Below are 19,773 nucleotides of genomic sequence, written 5' to 3' on the forward strand. Positions count from 1 at the left end.
TCTGAGGAAGCTGACCACCGACAGAGACGACAACACCGCTGGCGCTCTCAAGCTCGTAGATATCCATGACACGCTCGTAGCTGAGTTCTTCGAAGTAGAGCTTGTCAGCAGTATCGAAGTCAGTGGAGTAGGTCTCAGGGTTGTAGTTGATCATGACAGTCTTCTTGCCCATGTTGCGCAGGGAGAGAGTAGCGTTGACAGCACACCAGTCGAACTCGACGGAGCTTCCAATACGGTAGACACCGCTTCCCAGAATGATGACACCGTGGTCGTCGAAGCTAACATCGTGGGAGGTAGCGTTGTAGGTGGTGTAGAGGTAGTTGGTGTCAGCAGGGAACTCGGCAGCGAGGGTGTCGATCTTCTTAACCCAGGGCCTGATACCGAAGGACTTACGGCGGGCGCGAACATCGTCCTCAGAGGCGCCAACGAGCTGAGAGATCTGCTTGTCGGAGAAACCAAGCTTCTTGGCCTTCAGCAGGATCTCCTTCTGGAGGCCAAAGAGGCTGCCGATGTCCTTGAGCTCGTGGTGGCAGTCAACAATGTTCTGGAGCTTGTACAGGAACCACTTGTCGATCTTGGTCAGCTCGTGAACCTTGTCCACGGAGTAGTTCTCGTGGAGCATAGCCTGGCCAACAGCCAACCAGCGGCGGTCGGTGGGGTTCTTCAGGACTTCGTCGAGGTTCTCGAAGTGGTCACCCTGGAAGCCAACGAAGCGGGGGTCAACCTGACGGATAGCCTTCTGGAAAGACTCCTCGAAAGTACGGCCAATAGCCATGACTTCACCGACAGACTTCATGGCACTGCCAATGTCGCGGTTGACATGCTGGAACTTGCTCAAATCCCACCGGGGAATCTTGGTAACGATGTAGTCCAGACTGGGCTCGAAGTTGGCAGTAGTGGTCTTGGTAACGGCGTTGGGAAGCTCGGGGAGGGTGTGTCCCAGACCGATCTTCGCAGCAGTGTAAGCCAGGGGGTAACCAGTGGCCTTGGAGGCCAGAGCCGAGGAACGAGAGAGACGAGCGTTGACCTCAATGACACGGTAGTCAAGGCCATCGGGCTGCAGAGCGTACTGGACGTTACATTCACCGACGACACCCAAGTGGCGAACAATCTTGATAGCAGCGGTACGGAGCATGTGGTACTCCTCATCAGACAGGGTCTGACTGGGAGCAACGACGATACTGTCACCAGTGTGGATACCAAGAGGGTCAAAGTTCTCCATGTTGCAAACAGTGATGCAGTTGTTGTCAGCATCGCGGACAACCTCATATTCGACTTCCTTCCAGCCACGGAGAGACTTCTCGACCAGAATCTGGGGAGAAAGGGTCAGAGAGCGGGAGGACAAGTTCTTCAGCTCCTCGGGGTTGGCAGCGAAACCGGAACCCAGACCACCCAGGGCGTAGGCAGAACGGACGATGATAGGGTATCCAACGGTCTCAGCAGCCTTCAGGGCCTCGTCGACGGTGCTGACCGCAATGGATTCGGCGATGGGGATGTTGATCTCGTTGAGGGCCTTGGAGAAAAGATCACGGTCCTCACTGGTCTCCAGGGTCTTGATGCTGGTTCCCAGAACGCGGACACCGTAGCGCTCGAAGATACCCATGCGGTTCATCTGCACACCCAAGTTCAGGGCGGTCTGACCACCGAAAGAGAGGAAGATACCATCGGGTCTCTCCCGCTCAATGACATAGGTGACATACTCGGGGGTAACCGGGAGGTAGTACACTTCATCCGCAAGCTTGTGATCGGTCTGAATTGTCGCAATGTTGGGGTTGATCAGGACGGACTGGACACCGGCCTCCTTCAGGGCCTTCAGAGCCTGAGAACCTATTGGAGAAGATTAGTGTTAGCAACTGTTTCATAGAAAAGCCTTGACCTAGTAATCCCGGGTTCCCGTCTTTATTCCATGTAGGAATCGCTCAATTGATCGCGAACCATCAGGTAAAGGAGCAGGGGATTCATGATGGGAAAGTCAAGGTTTCAGCGACTCGTCCAACTTACCGGAATAGTCGAACTCTCCGGCCTGACCAATGCTCAGACCACCACTACCGATAACGAGGACCTTCTTGACATCGACCAATTTGCTGCCGGGCTTGACGAGTCCGCTGGCGAGGTAGCTCTCAGCGGAGGGAGCGCTGGAGGTCTCAGAAGCCAAGCGACGAAGGGCGCTAGAGAAAGAGCGCAGCTGCTGCGGTCGCCACGGAGAAGGGGCCTTGGCCAATCTGAGACTCGAAGCCGTCGAGTGAGCGGTAGTCTGGGAGGAGAATGGGCGCAAAGCGAGGGCGGAGCGACGAGACTCCGCCAGACAGCGCTGACGCAGGAGGGCGGACGTAGCCTGCCCGCAACGAGTAGCGAGAACCATTGCGCTCTGCGCTGGTAGAGAAAAGGACAGGGAAAATAGAGAGAAAGGTGGGAAGATGAAAGGGATGAATCAATTGAGAGGATGCACACTCTCTACTTTTATGGCCTGGCAGAGTTCCGGAGAGGGAGGATCTGGAGACTCCGCTTTTGGTCCGGCTCTGTGGGAATTTTTTTAATTTCCCTTTAAAGGCCAAGGAATTGAGTTCCTGGTGTATTCCACTTTATGCCACACGCCCACGACCAAAGGGGAGGACTTAAAGGGAGATGAATTGGCCAGGCGGACCTTTGTTTTGGATTCTTGGGAGAGAATTAAGAGTGAGGGAAGAAATGGCTAAAGAAGATGGAGAGGGGACGGGAAACGAGGAAGTAAAGAAAAGGTGCGGGAAACGGCGATGAGTCAATGCGGCACTTTTCCTCTGGAGACCAAGAACCAGCCAAAATGGAGAACGGGCTGCCGACCGAGAAAGTGTTCCAATGGGACTTCCGACTTTGCACTGAAAAAAAATGATGCCCCAACCTTGGGAGGGCCGATAAGAGCTCCGGTGTGCGGAGCCCTTTTTCCCTCTTTTCCCCTTTCAGTTTGCACTCTGGATCGCTGGGACTCCAGAATTCCCCCAAAAGACCGGCCCGGCCTCTCACCGCCTGGGCTATCAGCCAATGTGAGATCATGGGGAACTGGAGGCTAACAGGTTCGGGGCCAAGTCTAAGTGGTGACTAAGTGGTGACTAGCGGCTGTAGTGGCAGAAATGGAGCCCGCGGTTAGCAATACCGATCACTAATTTCCTGACTTGATAGCCCGTCCCAGTCTTTCCCAGCTGTCCAGGGGCTACAATCCTAGCCTGTAGGGCGTTATTATAGGATAATCATTATTCAATTGCTATTAACAACCCCCCTCGAAAGCTTGTCTGACTCACAACTCCCTGCCAGGGAACGGACCACCAGTGCTCTACTCAACAGATCATGACTCCGTCGTCTGTTCCTAGTCGTTCATCTGCCAGGAAATTTTGATGGTTCGTCAAGCAGATCCATGCCTATCTAGTGTCCGCCCAGCCTGCTTTGCTCGCTACTGCGCCAATCCGCTTCCACCAGTCCAACACCGGCTTTCGGAGGGTCTCCACGCGCCGGAATACACCTCCTGCCCATCCAAACGCTTTTCTCTGCTCGTCTATGGTTCCCTGATAAAAGGAGCACTTATGCCGTGAGTCACCGGCATCTGAGCCTTCCAGCTCAACTCTATTCAGTAGTGTCAACATTAATATTAGCCTATATGTGTTAATCTTAACCTGTCGCTAAGTATGTACGTCCTCGCTTTCCAGACTAAGTAGTTGGGGGTATCCCGTAGATAGTAGATCAACTCCCAACAGCCACTTGACCATGTATGTATTTCAACCCATGGACCCTTTGCTGGCTGTTGAATCCGCCACATTTAGGTCCGTGATCCGGTTTATCGTGCCTCCGACGCCCTGATATCGTTCCCACCCTTCACCTTCCCGGTCATATGAAACCTCCTCCTGGTTTTGGTTGGAGTATATAATAACTATACGTCTTCCACCAGCTGGTGTGCATTCTGTGCCGTTTCCTGTTGGGAGATCTGGATTTTGCATGCCGACGACGGTTGCGGAGTCTGAGGTATAGATGCAAAAGTGAATCAACCGATAATCCTTCCACTATTAGTTTACTCTTCTCGGTTCTATAGAAGTGGCCTTCTCCACAACCAATGGATGTTCCTTCCTGGCAGGCACATTCTCTCGCAGCGCTTTCTGGTATTGTTTTTGCGGCCCTGTCAACTCCGGCGGGATCTGCTTCTGTCAATGTCAATGACTGCTTCGCTGAAGTACTAATGATCAGACACGGGTTAACACTGGTAATTCAAAGTGCTCAGGGTCAGTTCTCTGCTCATAAAGGCACAAGGCTTGTTAGATTTAGAGAGCACCTTGGCGGCTCCTGATGTAAGATTCCAGATGTTTCGCAATCAAGGGGATATGGGTAGGTGTCGCGTGACTCAATTCGTTGGACTGGGCCCTGGGACCAGATTGTGAGTAGGCACGGTGTCTTGAGGATGCGCTAGTCTTTGCAGTGACGCGGATACTGGAGCTTCCGCCTTACAGTGTTGATTCGGCCCGACGCGGTGCCGCTTTTGGCGCATTGGCCGGACACGCATGGGGGAACGAGTCCCACTTGAAGCCATTACTCCAGCATATGATCTCGACTACTAGTCTTTCTGAGCATTGCCTCCATACTGATGATTCGACATGCTCTATACGCAGTACATGATGAATATATATCATATGCACACTGATTGGTAGGCATGTATGATGTGCATGCCCACGATTGGCAGTTCTGCAAAACCCAGGCTAGGCTTAGTGGATTATCTTGAGGAGTGCACTATTACAGTAAGTAGGCCTTGGAGTCGTGTGCCCATAATTACTAGCGAAGAAGAAGCCGTAGCATTGATAGTGATTTTTTTTCCCCTAATAAGGGATCTGACAGAGCAGCTCAAGCGGTGCCTTAGAGTGGGCCTCACTCTAGCCTCAGGATGGGGACTCCGCCTTAGCTCTATGTATAGACGATTTAGTACATAGTAGGTAGAAACTCATGCATGTGAGGAAGAATGCCGAGCCAATCTCAACCGAGCTTACTAGAGTAGGATAGCGCGGTAGAGAGGGAAAAGAAAAAAGCAGACAGACAGCGTTAGTGTGCACATAATTATGCGGTCAGATGGATTCAGATTACAACCGGCTGTGCCATGAGAGAATCTGGGAAACGGTGGATGTGGGACAAGACCAAGATCGTTGCGCCAACTTCGCCTCCCTTGACCATTGGCGGGAACTCCGATCCAAATATAAACTTCCGTCTGCCAGCCGATTCACCCCTGTGCTGTCTATTCAGAAAAGGCTGGCTAAAGCTTCCTCGGACAGATAATTAAGCTCTGGACTCCCGGGGAGCGGCCCCAGGTCTATCCGGCTGAGCGTGAAGCAAAGCTAGGAACTGGCAAAGGATGAATGATAGGTTCCATGCATGTCGGCTCCATTCAGCTGGAGAATTCGCGCACAAGTCAGTGGTGGCTCAGTGGTTGGTATGCTTTAAAATTCCAGTCAGTCCAATCAAGGGGTGATGCTGCAGCCTGTGCTTCATCGGTGGTCTGCCAGAAGTAATATTAGTCTGTCGGTAGTAAGAAGTTAAGAGTGGTGGTAGTGCTGCTGCTTGGTGTCCTCCGGCCATCCCCCAGCATCCATACTTCCTCCTACCGACAAACTAACGAAACTAACCTCAAAGACGACTGTCTCCGCCGGAATATACCTATCGATTCAGGGACTCCTTCGGTTGCTACCTTCTACCATTCGTCCATCCCATCAGTCAGAACCCTTGGTCGTCCTGCGTCTTCCCTAAACTTTAGTATATATGGCGTCCGGACTAAACCCCGGTCCTCTTTCTTCTCCCAGATTACGGCCTCGGGCTGCCACAACAATGCAACCGACCACCACGTCAACATTATCTTCACGTCGCTCATCGCAGGCCATGGCTCCTTCAGTCGCTGCATCTACGCCGAGCGCTCACACAAATGCAATCCCACTCGTCAGCGACCAGGTAAACAACATGTCTACGTCGGGTAAGCCAATGGCCATGCAGACAAAGAAAGCTGGAAAGCACCTTGACTGACTAGTAGCTCCAGGTCCACTTCGCCATCCCAAACCGCTCACTCCCTCCGATATTCATTCAATGCTCGAGCAAGAGCAGGAGGCAATGGTACGACACGATGGATCCTTCCTTTATCAAGTCTGTGCTTACCATCTTCTACTCTAGGTGAACCGCTTGTCGCGAGAGCTTTCCCTCCTTCGTCAACAAACAAACTCGGTCGCATCGACAGCCTCCTCGACCTCAACCACTCTCAACGACTCTGTAGATGGACTCCATGCGTCGCCATATATTATCAGCTCCGCGCACCCCACATCATCGCGAAGACACCGCTCATCCTCCAGCTTGAGCTCCTCCTACATCCCAGCTGTGCAAGGGTCGAGAGCGGGAAGCGTTTCCGGCATCGCACCTGCGCGAGAGACATATCTTCCTTCGACACGTCCTGATCCCTCGCGACCGGGGCGAAGCAGGGAATCATCGCTCACGTCTCATCGGCAACCGGAAGGAGCGTTGCCCTCAACACCAGGATCCCATCATCAGACACAATCGACTGACCACATACCTCATCACGCGGTCGGCTATCCGCATCGCAGCTCGCTGTCCCAGCAGAAGACGCCCATTATCAGTTCTACAAGCCGCCATGAAGAGGTCTTGCAGCAGCGCGGAGAAGTCGATTCGCTCAAACGCGAGAATGAAATGCTACGCCGACGTGTCCGAGACCTTGAGTCTGTCATTTCAAAGCTTCATTTACAGGAGTCGAATGTTTCTCATTTGAGAGACGACAACTCCCCATCTACACCTACCCCAGACTTGAAAGAGCCATCCGGCACGGAGACTAAAGAATGAGACGGGGATGTCTCGAAGCTTCTTTGGCTATAGATTGGATGCTATGGATAAAATAGGAAAGCAGGATCTTTCAGCCGTTATTTTCTTCGCTCTGTTTTGCTATTTCTTGGGTCAGAACTATTTATTGATTAGTGTTAGGTTGTTCGGGCGCACTCTCGGTTTTCCTTTTCCGGTATTGCTTTTGCTTCTGCGATTAGACGCTTTGGGCCTCTGGGAAGACCGACTATTGACCAAAAATGCTACTGCCTGGGGGGTAGAGAGGAAGATACTAGTACCATCTAGATAGATGATAGTCAGCGGATGGTAGCACTAGGAATGTTTCAGTTTCCCTTTGCACTTCTTCCACTCCCACTTTCACATGTTGTCATTGAATGGACAACGCGGCCGGGCCCACTGTGGCTGTGCGCCAGACTGGCTGCCCCTCGCGACGTCATCTGTGGCGCCTCCAGGCCCGCCCCCTAAACACGAAACATTATTCACTCTTCTTAAATAACAGCTCTCCTCTTCTCCTCCTTTCTCCCTTTTCTCTCCAGACTTATACCTCTACTCTCTGAATATCATATCATCTCCATTTATCTCTCTACTACCTTTATCCAAAACTCACTTCATTCATCATGTCTGAACGCTCCACCGTCCACGTCGAGGGCATTGCCTCCGCTACCACCGACAAGGAGGTCCAAGATTTCTTTAGCTTCTGGTATGCAATGCACGCATTTCAAACCATCCCTTGCATGAACTGCACGGCTGACAACCTTACAGCGGAAAGATCACCCACATTTCCGTGACCCCCGTTTCAGGCGAAGCTGATGCCCAAAAGTCGGCCACCGTTACTTTCGAAAAGGAAGCGTAAGTTACCCCGCACCTTACCCGTCATTGTTGCCAAATGACACCATCTCGCCCACTCTCCATCAAAGCTAACCATGATTCTCTGCGATAGTGCTGCTAAGACCGCTCTTCTCCTCGACAACACCCAGCTTGGTTCCTCTCTCGTGCACGTCAAGGCTGCCCAGAGCCTCGACGACATCGCCGGCGAGCAGGCCGCCAGCGCCGGACAAGCCAAGGACGAGTACAACCACGACCTCGAGCAGGAGGACAAGCCCCGTTCTCGCATTGTAGCTGAGTACCTGGCCCACGGCTACACCCTCAGCGACAATGCCATCCAGAAGGCCATTGCCCTGGACAACAAGCACGGGTTCTCGTCGCGCTTCACCAGCGCTCTGTCTTCCTTCGACCAGAAGTACCATGCCACGGACCGTGCTCGCGGTCTGGACGAGAACTACAAGCTCAGCGACAAAGCGACCACTGGCTGGCGTAGTCTGAACCACTACTTCGAGAAGGCCCTCGACACTCCCTCGGGCAGGAAGTTGCGGGACTTTTACTCCCAGACCGATAAGCAGGTGCGCGATATTCACAACGAGGCTCGCAGACTTGCGGATCTGAAGAGCGGCAAGTCTACTACTGAGGGTGGTGAAGCTCCTGCTCCTAGCACGGCGCCTGCTACTCAGCCGGCGGGTACTGCTGCTCCTGCTGAGCAGGCGTAAGCAAATTGAATTGAAAGAAAATTAGGATTGGGGGTTAATGAGCAACGAGGGTGTGGTTTCTGTCTCTATGCGATAATGACTTGACTATTTTTCAGTTCATGTAATGCTTCAGTGACAACATCTTTTTTTGCTATAACTAGCTGTCTGGAACAAGCGATACCTCAATACCAATTTGATACCAGCCATTATCCTCCCTGTGTATAAACCCCATAAAACAACCTCAACAGAGTGAAACCCATCCTACTCCTCCCTACACTACACTACACCAAACTACACCGCTCTACTTACTACCCAATCATTAAAAAGTAACTATAACAATATATCATATCATATTAAATCATCATAAATACAATTCATCACATTTATTCCCATTCTCACAACACACCCCCCATTCCATCCTCTCTTAGATAGATAGGGAAAAGGAGAGGATTAAGCCACACCGCCCTTCGAAAACTTCGCACTCTCTATATCCTCCAACGGGTGCTTAGGGTTACTCGACAACCCGGCCGTCTGGGCAGCCTGATCCTGGACGTCGTGTTCGGGTGGCGCATATTGAGGCTGGGCTTTGCCCTGCGAGGGAGGTTCTTGTTGCTGGGCGCCGGTTTGGCGCTCTGGAGGGGGGGACTGGCGGCCGGCGTTGGGGGCGGACATTTTTATTATTGTTTCAAGGAGGTTTGAAGGCTGTAGAAGTGGATGATTAGAATTTTTGAATTGAACTAAGTAGTAATAGGGGAGAGAAGGAAATTCACTTACTGTAGGTAGGTAGATATAACAGGTATGTGAGGTTCAAGCAAAAAGTGTATGTATGTAGATAGATAGGTAGATAGGGAAGAATTAGAAGGAGAGAAAAAAGGGTTTAAATATCAATTGCTCAGGGTCCAGAATCTTAACTCAGTCAGCTATGATATAAACCAGGCAGGTATGGGAACATTGGGGCTGGATGTTGGTTCTGGGAACATCATCATGACGTGTGGGAGGTGCTGGATGCTTTGTAAACGGTTTGGTTACGTAGATTCTTCGATCGGTTCTAACTGTGTGGGGTGTAGTATGTCTATCATTGATAATACCCAGGAATAAGTAACAAAGTTCTCTTTCATGAGGCTATGTAGTAAAACAAATACAGTGCTCTGCTATTGTATGTTGAATGGCAGTTTCGATGGATGAATTGAATATTGATGATGCAGATGGCTGGGCTGGAGGCAATGATGTCATTCCTTTCTTTAGTGTCACGTGATTTGTTTGTTTATGTAATCATGTCCATGGTGCTGGGATAGTCACGGTGAGGATGCAACAAGGTCTGTGATTTCTGTTGTCATAAGCCCCTATAGTATAGCCATTCTGCTAGGCTGTCCACGCTTAGGTTTGCGAAGAGGAAAATTGTGTTCGTGGTTGGACTGTGAGGGTTTACGTGCTACGGTATCCAATGGGCGTTGGTGGGATATAAATATATATTAAGGTAACTAGGGTTGATTTACTACTTACTGCTAGTAACTACTCCATTTTGATGACTCTGCGAAGTTACTTGACATCCAACAGATCTGGCTTTCACTACATGTCATATTAAGTTCTATGTTTTGATGTAAAGCTACCATGAATTCAAGAATTAAGTTGTATATAGATTGTACTACTGGTAGAATACTACCGTGATCGTGAGACAATTACAACTATGCTCAAACAATATCGTTATGGTATGAAACACCGCTTGATATTTTCCATAGCCCGGTGCAGCAATCAACTACCTTGTATAAAAGTTCATACATGTATGGCACTCGCTGTAAAAGCTTAACAGCCAAACCCCCTCGGGCCACTATATACTAGAGATAGACTTCCAAACAGAACGATTAGTTCGTTGACATGTCTCTCTGGCTGGCATTCCAGTTGTCATGAATAATACTTTGAAAAGCCCGTGGCTGTAAAACCGCAAGTATAAGACGAGCAATTGTTGCTTCATGCTAAGCAAATGGCAATCATTCACAGGAGTATCACAGGTATTTACACATTTCTAAAAGCCTCGCAAGGCACGGACTCAAATTACTGCAAAAAAAAGCACGCGCTGCCCATCGGCCACCATCAAGCGAGCACTGATCATTCATACTCAGTTGTAGGTTGGCAGGATGCATAGATATAGCCTTCATGTTGTCCGACATTATAACCATAAGTCAATTGACAGGATTAAGTGGGGGGGAATCGATCTCTTCGGATTTGCAGCACCACTGCACTCGAACATTGGGGGGTAAAAGGAACTTTTGGGAAAACAACCGGGGACATCACCAGAGGGTTAGTAAAAACGTCAACGGAACAGGAGACAGAAAAAAAAAGAAATTGTTCTAAATGACAAAGGAAAAGAAAATAAGAAAAGGCATAGATGGCGTTATAACGTATCCAGCAGGCCGCTCGACAACACTAGCCGTCGCCACGACAGATGGTGAAGATCCACAAGCTCTGCCAAAACAGACATCCAACCTGGGATGGCATTTTTCTCTTTCTTCTTTTTTGATTTCGTTGCGATGTTCGTTGCCTCGAAGAGACCGACTGGCTCGTTTCGTCAGCCCTCCGGGTTCATCGTAGCGTTTCTAGTTCCCGTTGGTCTGGGCAGCAGCAGCCTCGGCGTTGGCCGCCGCCAAAGCCTTGGCTTCAGCCTCGTGGAACACGGACTGAAGGACTTGCTGTTCCTCTGGGCTCAGGATCTTCGCAAGGTTTTCGTAGAGCTGAGGTTGTTCTTGCTGGAGACCTATTTCATTGTCAGTGGCCGCATGCTTCAAATAATCGAACAATGGACGTACTCATGAGAACGTGCTTGAACATGCCGTAAGGCTCAACCTTGTCCAGAGGGGTCTCCAGCAGGCTCTCCTCATCAAGGTCATCTTCGTCATCATCGGCAAAAGATCCGAACTTCTGGGCCTATATAATGCGTCAATGGTGATCAACCGAACGTCAATACAATCTGACTAACCTCCTTGTTCAGGAAGTCGAGGTAGGCGGCACTGTCATCGGGGACATCGCCCTCCAAGAGCGCCTCAGCCTCGTCCTGCTCGGTCCACTCGACCTCGCCATCCCAGTCGTTCTCCTCATCACCTTCGTCATCTTCCTCGTCGAAGGTGAAGTCAGACTCCTTGGTGGCATCTTCACGATCTATAGCAAAGTCAGTACACATATTGACATATCTAGGCTCAGATAACATACGCTTGATGGCCGCCGGCAGGGTCTGGAAAAGTCTGGTCACTCCCTGAAGCAACCTGGGCCAACCCTGCTGCACGCTAGCCGGGACATCATTGACATTCAATGTCAGCAAAGAGCTGATCGCAGCAATCGACAGCTTCTTGTCGTGGACTCGGCGGAAGTTGTCGATGTTGGAGAACCAAGTGCTGAAGAACTTATTCGTCCAGCCCTTGGCTTCCAGAACCTGGAGACTGAGAACAGGGTTGTAGTAAATGGCGTTGATGACCATCTCCATCAAGTGGATGCGGTAAGACTTCGTCCGGGCCTCGCCGGCGTCGATGACGCGCATCGCCAGCTCAATGAACACGGGGATGTATTGATCGATACCACCGCGGAGGTTCAGCATCAGCGTCTCCGCGAGTTTGCAACCGCATATCCGATCGACACCGCCGACCTTCTCATCTTGGAAGATGTCCTCAACCATGCTAACAACAGCGGCGAGGTAAGCGGGAGTCTGAACCATTGTTTGCGAGCCGTAGGCAACATAGTTGTCCAGGGCGGGAAGCATGTCTTCCAGGTACAGCTCAGCGCCAGCCTTAAAGGTCTTGTGGATGAGCTCAAAGGCCTGCCACATCGTGGGAGAAATGGACTTGGATGCGAAAGTGCAGCTGTCAATGATCTCAAAGACCTCATTGTAGAGGTCATAGAGCTTGTTCTCAAGAGTGATGCTGATAACAGGCATGAGGATCGTCTCGAGGTGAAGAAGGACATCGGGCGTGCTCTCCAGGGTCAGGATCAGGGTTCCGATCGTTTGCAAGACACCCAGAGCGGTGATGCTCTTGTCATCCAAGAAATCGCCGTACGCATCCTCGTCACCCTTGGCCGCATTGCGCTCCAAGAGCTCGCCGACGATACGCATGTAGGTGTCACGAAGCTGCTCGCTGAGTGCCACAGCGAACGGAGTGAGTTCGGCGGAGAAGACCTCAACAAAGTCCTCCATGACATTGGCCAGAGCATCCACATCAACCTCGTTCGCGAGCTTGAGCAGCTGCTGCATGATTTGGGGGATGTTCTGCTGCATGGAAGTCCTGATGATATCGTGGCGGATGAGGGGCTGCAGAGCGAGCGCGGCTTCAACTCTGACAGGCAGTTCGGAGTCCGTCATGGACTCAAGGATGTTACGGTAGATGATCATCAGGTTGTTGGGATCCTGGAAGTCAAGAGCTTCGAACTTCTCCAGAGTGTCACAGGCACGAGCCCTGAGGAAACCGTGGGGACTGCGGAACTCGGGGAAAACATGGCGGACGAAGAAATATTCCACCTGGTCCGCGATGGGACTCTTCTTGCCAAGGATGACAGAAGCCAGAGAACCAATCATGCGCAGGGCACCTTCCTTCTCTCTGGGCAGCTTCTGGTCATCGGGAGCAGACTCGTACTTGCTGACGACGCTGTTGACGAATGTAAGGATGGAGAAGGTCTGCTTCTTGCGGTTCTTGGTGAGGGCCACCAGGAAGTTCGTAGCAGCAACGTCGGGGGCCGAGACTTCCTCGTAGAAGTTCAACTTCCGGTGAAGGTACTCGGAGGGGTCGGTCTCGAACAATTCAATGTCCTCATCGGATTGGCACAGGATGGGGAAGATGAAGTGAGCGATCAAGTTGTCCATGTGAGGCTTGAGGTGCTCCCACATAGCCTTCGGCTTGACACACTCCTCAAGGAAAATCATGGTGTAAGCAAGCGCGGGGTTGCTGAGCCACTGTCCCTTGGACACCCACTTGTCGATTTCCTGCAGGTATCCCTTGAGAATTTCGGGGGCGAAAGTGGTGATGAAAGCCTTGCCGTACTGGGTGTAGTCGGGAGTGCTCGACTTGCTCATCGTCGTAGGGTTTCCGTACCTGCGAAGTGTGATCAGATGAATGCCCCACGCATACACCGAGCGCAAATTACATACCTGATGAAGAGACGGTTCAGGTTCGCGTACGACCACTTCTTGCACTTCCACCAGTGGTTGAGCTCTCTCTCCTCCTTCGACTCGTTCATGGCGCTGGCGGGAGGCTCCTTAGCGATGATACGCAGGAAGAGCGTGCACCAATCCACCGTCGCTTGTTGTGTTTGAAGATGCGGCGAGAGTTCGAACTATACCACCATCGCATTAGTCTCAGTAAGCCACCCGAATTGGAAACCTCTCATCTCTTCTTGGTTCACCCACGTAGATAGCATGCTTGTAGGATTTGACCACGATCCGGAGCATTTCCGCCGCCTCCAGACTCTCCTCGTCAACGAGCTTCAGACCGATGCTCAACAGCTGAGGGAACGAATGCTCGACGATCTTGTCGAATTCCTCCCTCTTCTCTCCGGCCTTGAATCGGTATACACGGCAGATGGCCAACAGGCACTGCAAACCGGCGTAGACGGAGTTTGCATCGTTGGTGCCCAGCAACTGGAGGGTGATGTCCAGGAAACCCGGCCACTGCTCGGGGAAATCATGCTGAAGGATTTTCTGAAGAAGAGGAACCAGTTGAGCCCGAACATTCGGCGGCGTGGATGCCAGGGCGGGAATCAGCCTCTCACGGAACCCCGGTTTCTCCTCCTCGGGAATCGGTGTGCGCAACGGACTTTCTTCGACAGGGGACCAACCACGATTAATGCGGTTCTTCAGGTAAACACCGGCTAAACAAAATCATCGTTAGGTTAGATCATTTACTTTCTTTTGTTTGTATGAGGGCGGAGGTAAAAAAGAAAGGGCGGTGGGTGATCGCCCGGACGGTCACCACAAAAAAAAAAAAACCTACCCGACAGTTGAACGGCATTGTTCTGTTCCCCCTGCAAAATATCCAAGAGCGCATTTATAAATCCGGGTTGCGTCTCGGCCTAGAGAGAATATAAAATAAGTATGATGCCACACTGAGTGACTCCGAGCCTCTATTCCCACACATACATATTTCAGATCCAATTCAGCTTGGCGTCGATTGTCCGCATTGACGTCGAGAGTAGACTGTATGCGGTCTCGTAAAGCGGCAACATCCATCTCGCACCAGCAAGGGCCCCCGGTAATAAAAAAAAGAAAGATTAAGCTGGAAGAATAAAAAGACCCCGTTACGCGGTGAGTGAGCCGGGAGATGTGAGGGGAGGAGGAGGGGGCGAGAGAGGGCGATAAAGTAGCGGGGGGGAGGAGAAGGAGGAGGAGGGATTGATAGTCAAAGTAGTGTGCAGAGAGACAGCAAAAGTGCCCTTTGGGTTTGTTGGGTTTGGTTTTCTGTCGTGGTTTTTCCAATAAGCGTGGCCCGCCCCGCGCCTATGGCAGCTAATCAGAGGCCTCGCCGCCACGCGCGGTAACAGAACTTTGCTTTCTCCTGAGCCTGAGGCCTCGGGAATGGGGGCAATCTAGGCGGAATTTTTCCTGGTCCAAGCTCGACTTTCAATTCTTACAAAAGAGGGTCTATTGATTCGAGTCCGGGGTTTGGTTCCTTTTATATGTGTGCTTCTTCTAGCCGTCTCAGGCAAGGAGAAGGGGAACTAATGAAACGCACTGGAAACAATCAAAACAAAGGGCAAAATAAAGAGTATAGTATTTGATGGGAAAAGAAAGGAAAAGAGTAATTCCCCACGTGGTTTCCCCTCTTCACCCCCAAAAAAACAACCACCCCTCCAGCACTGACCACTACTGCTAGTAGTAACTTCACATGTACAAAGAGGCTGCAAAGATCACATCTCTCTTGATCTGCTCCTGTGCCTGTTGCATCTTCGTATACAACGTCGGATCACCCACCAACTTGGCCGCATTCTTCACCTCCCGGCATGTCTCATCTAAACGAGTAATGGTCCGTACAATAGTGCCTTCCATCACATCAGTCAGGTCGGTGATGCGGTTGAACGACATTCCCTTCGCCCATTCGTAGACAACCTCGGCCAGACCAAACCGTGGCTGACTAGCGAAATCGTTACTATCTTCGCTGGTTTGGATTACCTGGTGCTGAATCTGGAAATCATTCACGCGGTCGGAGATCCTCACAATGGCTTCCTTGCCTTTCTCAAGACGAGGAGTCAATGTGGGAACGTTTTCTGTCTTCTCTTGGAAGACAAAGGCGGATAGCAGTGCAACGATCTCCTCGGGCTCATATTCAGCCAGAACGTTCTCGAGGATCAACTCGGTCAGAACAAGCTCATCGGCGGAGTGAATCTGTTCGGTATTTAGCGGTGGAATGGAACTAGGAGAACTGAGAAACTTACCTCACATGCTACCTTTCCTTTCAGCTGCACGCGAGACTGCTCGTCCACGAAGCCCAGCTCCTTCAGCACCTGGATACGCTGCTCATAATCAGGCAGCAGAGCAAGGTTCTGATCAGACATGAGCTGTTTTAATTGAGAAATATTCTCTTTAACCTGCCATTCGTCGTGTTGCATTTCGAACTGTCGGATGTAAGCATCAGTGTCGGGCGTGATTTGGGATAACGAGATCACTTACATGTTTCAGGAAGCTGGGACACTGCAAACACTTGCACCCTTGCGCAATGGAGGCCTGCTGTTGCCGCTTCTCTAAAATATCCCTGACCTGTAATTCCTTGATTCGAGCCCAGTCTATTTCATCCCAGACTGGACTCGTCCACGAAGCGCAGTGCTTGGTGAGCTCCTTATCTGCAAATTTGCTCGCCTCTGTCCACGACATTAGCAACACCATCCACCACAAGGCATCTACAGAACTCACCCTTCTTGATGTTGAGGTACCATGTGGGACCACCAAGCTTAACTAGCGTATTTGTGACGCACTCAAGGTCCAACAGGGGCACCTTGTACGATTTCAGTGCCATATCGGCAGCACGGGTAGGCAAAGTCTGCAACAAATGCTTGAACATTGGGAGGAAGGGAAGAATATCGCTAGGATGGCGCTTGTGTCCGAGTCTTCCGATCTCGAGGACTTGAATGCTAGGTGTCTGACCTCCGCTAACACCTTCGCGAACAATGACACCTGCGGTTCGGAAACCCTCCTGTAGGACAGTTAGCTGGGATTGATCATGGGTGATGGGGGCATGTCTACCTTTCTGTACACAATTAATCGCTTCGGCACAAAGAGGCGTTTGCCAACGGGTGATGAAAGTAGTCCCACGTGGAGCTCACTTGTGAGTTTCTCATATTCAATAGCTGCGGCATGGCATGCCGCAAGGTCAATGTCACATATGTCACAAGGCTCTCGTTTGATTTTCGCCAAGCTGGCCTCCGAAAGCTGCACCTGCTTTTCGTGCTCCGGGAGCAAAGCCTGGGTAGCATTCTCACTGAAACTTCGCTTGATCATTTCTTCAATCTTAAGGGCCTCCACACGCAAGAGGTTCAAGATCATGTTGTATGTAAGCCTGAACTGAGACCGCAGTTTGGTCGGATCACCAAGGATCATCTTTCTCAAAGCGCCGGCTGGAGGAGCTTCATCTCGACCTGCATTGACGATAATGACGTATCCCACATTGTCAAGTCCTCTACGTCCAGCACGTCCAGCCATTTGAGTGTACTCTCCAGGTAGCAAATCTCGGAAGCCTTTGCCATCATGCTTGCGGAATCCGGAGAACACAACCGTTCGGGTTGGCAGGTTGAGCCCCATCGCAAATGTCTCGGTAGCGAAAAGGACTTTAACCAACGATTTAGCGAACAGAATCTCGACAATCTCTTTCATGATCGGCAGAAGACCACCATGGTGAACAGCGATTCCTCGGCTCAACAATTCGCGAAGACGAAGAATTTGTGGAAGGGTCCGATCCTCTGGCTTAAGTCTTGTGAGGGACTTTTCGATGAACATATGAATCAAGCTCTTCTCGGAAGCAGTGGAAAAGTCTTGGTTGGACAGCGAGTCGGCATTCTGTTCACAGCGCTTTTTGGAGAAGACAAAGATACAACCAGGCAGCAGATTCTCTTTGCGAAGGTGCCCAACGAGCTGCACCCAAACGGTCTTGTCCTGCGCGGCTGTGGTCCGTCCACCACCTCTTCCTGTACGGGCAATGTTTCCAGTGCCTCTATTTGCAGGCTGCCCCCGGCCACGAGGGGCTCCTCCACGTTGTCCATTGCCGCGAGCACCACCTCTCCCACCGGCTTGTCCACGTCCTCGTCCCTGGGGAGCACCTCCTCTGCTCGCTTGAGATTGAGCTTGAGCCTCAGCCGCTTTCTGGGCCTTGAGTTTGTCTCTTCCGGAGATGATCTCATCTGCCTCTTTCCAGCCGTTCTCAAGGAACCGCTTGTTGGAATCGACGATCTTGTACTTCCCTTTGCCGGCCCAGAGATAATGCTCGAGGGGTACAGGTCTCTTCGCGGTTGAGATAACGTAGATGTCCTTCTTCTTTGTGCGACCAACCCAGGATGCAAATTCATAAGTGTTAGGAACGGTGGCAGACAGGAGGATCAGCGTAACATGTTCGGGAAGCATAATGATGACTTCTTCCCAAACAACACCTCTTTCAAGGTCGTTAACATAATGCACTTCATCGAAAATCACAAACTCGACGTCTCTAATTAAATCGGCGCCTCTGTATAGCATGCTTCGTAAGATTTCAGTCGTCATGATAAGGCAGCTTGCTTCTGGGTTAATCTGGACATCACCGGTCAAGATGCCAACATCATCGAACTCGGTTCTAAAATCTCTAAACTTCTGGTTACTCAATGCCTTGATGGGTGACGTATAAATGGCCTTCGTCATATGCTTCGCGGCTAGAGAAATGGCATATTCGGCGACGACAGTTTTACCAGCTGACGTATGAGCAGCAACGAATACGGAGTCGCCACATTCAAGATGATAAACAGCCTCCTTTTGGAAAGTATCCAGTTCAAACGGCCACTCCCGAGCCATGTCGGGAACCAGGTCGCGGAAGTTCGGAATTTCTTTGTTGACATCGACGACATGAGCCCACTCTTTACCGGCTTTCCGTTGCTGCATGCCTGCGAGCAGCGGCGCGTGGGGCTCCAGCGCTGGGAATTCGACAGGCAGCAAAGAGTCAATATCTTCCTCATCGCTGAGCTCCGCCTCATCATCGATCTTGACACCTCCGGCATCTGACGCTGTCTCCTCTTGCTCAACATGCAGATCGGTCTCTTCCTGCTGAAGCGCGTGCTCCACTTCTTCGTCCCCTTCTGCGGCCTCTTTAGTCTTTGCTTCCTCGAACTTCAATCCCCGAGAGAAGCCAGGGGCAATCTCTAATAGACCACCTTCAGCACCAAGGTTAATGATCCGATCGAGGCCCGGTTGCTTGCCGCTGGCTCTAGAGTGCTCTGGCGTCTGGGCTTCGGATTCCATCTCAGCAATTGCTTCGACACCGTCCAGCCCACCCGGAGCGAATGGAAAGAAGCCAGCGGCGCCTCTAACAAAGTCCGCACGGCCAGCTGGCCGGCGAAGCAGGGACGTTGAATTTTTGGCATTTGCACTAGTGGCGGGAACGGTTACTTCGTGGTAGCCAGTAACACGTCCTTCCAGGCCGTCCCGATCAAACCGGACGATAGTACGTGTTTGTGTACCAGCGACCTCGAATAGGTCAGTGTAATCCGTCGGGACATCCCATTTCCTGCGCCATGTCAGTATAAACAGATGAGGCTGCGAACGAATGTGGGGTATCGAACCTTTGCAAACGGTTCAGCCATTCAGGACTAAACGTGGATGAAGGGGTCAAAAACTCCTGCTCCAGCTCCTGCTTAAGGTCAGCAGCATCCTGCCGGGCCTTTTGCCGAGGTTTGAAGTCCTTGTAGACACCATCCTCTTCTTCGACCAGTCTTGCGTCAAAAGCCGGTCCGCTAAGGTTCTGCGAGTTTAGGCTTAACTCGGCCAGCGCCGATGTCAGCGTCTCTGCCATTTTCTAAAACTTCTCGCCAAAGGTGTTAGGAAAGTTCTGATGGTACGCGATCTACTTCAGCATCGCACGACACGTCTGAGCAGAGATCTAACAGAGAACCCCACCAGGTAGCGTGAAGGGCGGAAGATCTTATCAAAGCAGGAAGCCAAGTTCAATAAGCCCCATGGAAAGCCTGCAGGGAAAGTCCAGTATTCACAGGAGTAGTAATTGACAATGGGACCCTATCACAGTAGCTTTGGAGATGGAAAGAGTAGCTAGCACCGGTGGTTATTCGATGTGTTTGGCGGCGGGAAGTTGGCTGGCGCCAGAACCAACCAGCTCGGACTCTGACGTCGTGTGGGGACTGCAGCTTCCGCCTACCGGTGGGATGAATAATGTTAATTCACATCCGAATGAACTAAAGCGATTTGGGA

The 19,773-nt window shown here is 51.2% G+C and overlaps 10 protein-coding genes across 10 annotated transcripts; 5 read left to right on the plus strand and 5 right to left on the minus strand.

The window, feature by feature from the left end:
* Position 1: 1 nt before the first annotated feature.
* An16g04970 (uncharacterized protein) lies at positions 2–2,362 on the minus strand (the record flags this gene model as incomplete). Its single annotated transcript, XM_001397768.3, has 2 exons — positions 2–1,827; positions 2,002–2,362. Coding segments are annotated over 2 exons (2,187 nt in total), but the record flags the coding sequence as incomplete, so codon positions are not given.
* Positions 2,363–2,615: 253 nt separating this feature from the next.
* Positions 2,616–3,737, minus strand: An16g04980 (hypothetical protein; the record flags this gene model as incomplete). The annotated part of the gene is made up of 5 exons (XM_059745120.1): positions 2,616–2,855; positions 2,879–3,036; positions 3,131–3,200; positions 3,429–3,536; positions 3,663–3,737. The coding sequence occupies 5 exons, from the start codon at positions 3,735–3,737 to the stop codon at positions 2,616–2,618; spliced, it is 651 nt and encodes a 216-aa protein (XP_059606539.1).
* A 16-nt stretch (positions 3,738–3,753) lies between these two features.
* An16g04990 (hypothetical protein) lies at positions 3,754–4,635 on the plus strand (the record flags this gene model as incomplete). The annotated part of the gene is made up of 5 exons (XM_059745121.1): positions 3,754–3,810; positions 3,889–3,990; positions 4,100–4,225; positions 4,266–4,310; positions 4,405–4,635. 5 exons carry the CDS (start codon positions 3,754–3,756, stop codon positions 4,633–4,635), a joined length of 561 nt encoding a protein of 186 aa, XP_059606540.1.
* A 444-nt stretch (positions 4,636–5,079) lies between these two features.
* An16g05000 (hypothetical protein) lies at positions 5,080–5,363 on the plus strand (the record flags this gene model as incomplete). The annotated part of the gene is made up of 2 exons (XM_059745122.1): positions 5,080–5,235; positions 5,316–5,363. The coding sequence occupies 2 exons, from the start codon at positions 5,080–5,082 to the stop codon at positions 5,361–5,363; spliced, it is 204 nt and encodes a 67-aa protein (XP_059606541.1).
* Positions 5,364–5,829: 466 nt separating this feature from the next.
* Positions 5,830–6,843, plus strand: An16g05010 (hypothetical protein; the record flags this gene model as incomplete). The annotated part of the gene is made up of 3 exons (XM_001397772.3): positions 5,830–5,971; positions 6,035–6,108; positions 6,166–6,843. 3 exons carry the CDS (start codon positions 5,830–5,832, stop codon positions 6,841–6,843), a joined length of 894 nt encoding a protein of 297 aa, XP_001397809.3.
* A 614-nt stretch (positions 6,844–7,457) lies between these two features.
* Positions 7,458–8,384, plus strand: An16g05020 (uncharacterized protein; the record flags this gene model as incomplete). The annotated part of the gene is made up of 3 exons (XM_001397773.3): positions 7,458–7,540; positions 7,603–7,689; positions 7,781–8,384. 3 exons carry the CDS (start codon positions 7,458–7,460, stop codon positions 8,382–8,384), a joined length of 774 nt encoding a protein of 257 aa, XP_001397810.1.
* Positions 8,385–8,682: 298 nt separating this feature from the next.
* On the minus strand, positions 8,683–9,035 carry An16g05030 (hypothetical protein; the record flags this gene model as incomplete). The annotated part of the gene is made up of 2 exons (XM_001397774.3): positions 8,683–8,693; positions 8,825–9,035. 2 exons carry the CDS (start codon positions 9,033–9,035, stop codon positions 8,683–8,685), a joined length of 222 nt encoding a protein of 73 aa, XP_001397811.3.
* A 270-nt stretch (positions 9,036–9,305) lies between these two features.
* An16g05040 (hypothetical protein) lies at positions 9,306–9,618 on the plus strand (the record flags this gene model as incomplete). Its single annotated transcript, XM_059745123.1, has 2 exons — positions 9,306–9,429; positions 9,536–9,618. 2 exons carry the CDS (start codon positions 9,306–9,308, stop codon positions 9,616–9,618), a joined length of 207 nt encoding a protein of 68 aa, XP_059606542.1.
* A 1,339-nt stretch (positions 9,619–10,957) lies between these two features.
* Positions 10,958–14,568, minus strand: An16g05050 (uncharacterized protein; the record flags this gene model as incomplete). The annotated part of the gene is made up of 8 exons (XM_001397776.3): positions 10,958–11,115; positions 11,168–11,285; positions 11,338–11,516; positions 11,568–13,435; positions 13,492–13,676; positions 13,750–14,210; positions 14,333–14,411; positions 14,479–14,568. 8 exons carry the CDS (start codon positions 14,566–14,568, stop codon positions 10,958–10,960), a joined length of 3,138 nt encoding a protein of 1,045 aa, XP_001397813.1.
* Positions 14,569–15,219: 651 nt separating this feature from the next.
* On the minus strand, positions 15,220–19,360 carry An16g05060 (uncharacterized protein; the record flags this gene model as incomplete). The annotated part of the gene is made up of 7 exons (XM_059745124.1): positions 15,220–15,720; positions 15,771–15,950; positions 16,006–16,193; positions 16,246–16,525; positions 16,576–17,513; positions 17,604–19,075; positions 19,131–19,360. The coding sequence occupies 7 exons, from the start codon at positions 19,358–19,360 to the stop codon at positions 15,220–15,222; spliced, it is 3,789 nt and encodes a 1,262-aa protein (XP_059606543.1).
* Positions 19,361–19,773: the final 413 nt, after the last annotated feature.

This window comes from Aspergillus niger (assembly GCF_000002855.4).
Source record: "Aspergillus niger supercontig An16".
NCBI classification, from domain to species: Eukaryota; Fungi; Ascomycota; class Eurotiomycetes; order Eurotiales; family Aspergillaceae; genus Aspergillus; species Aspergillus niger.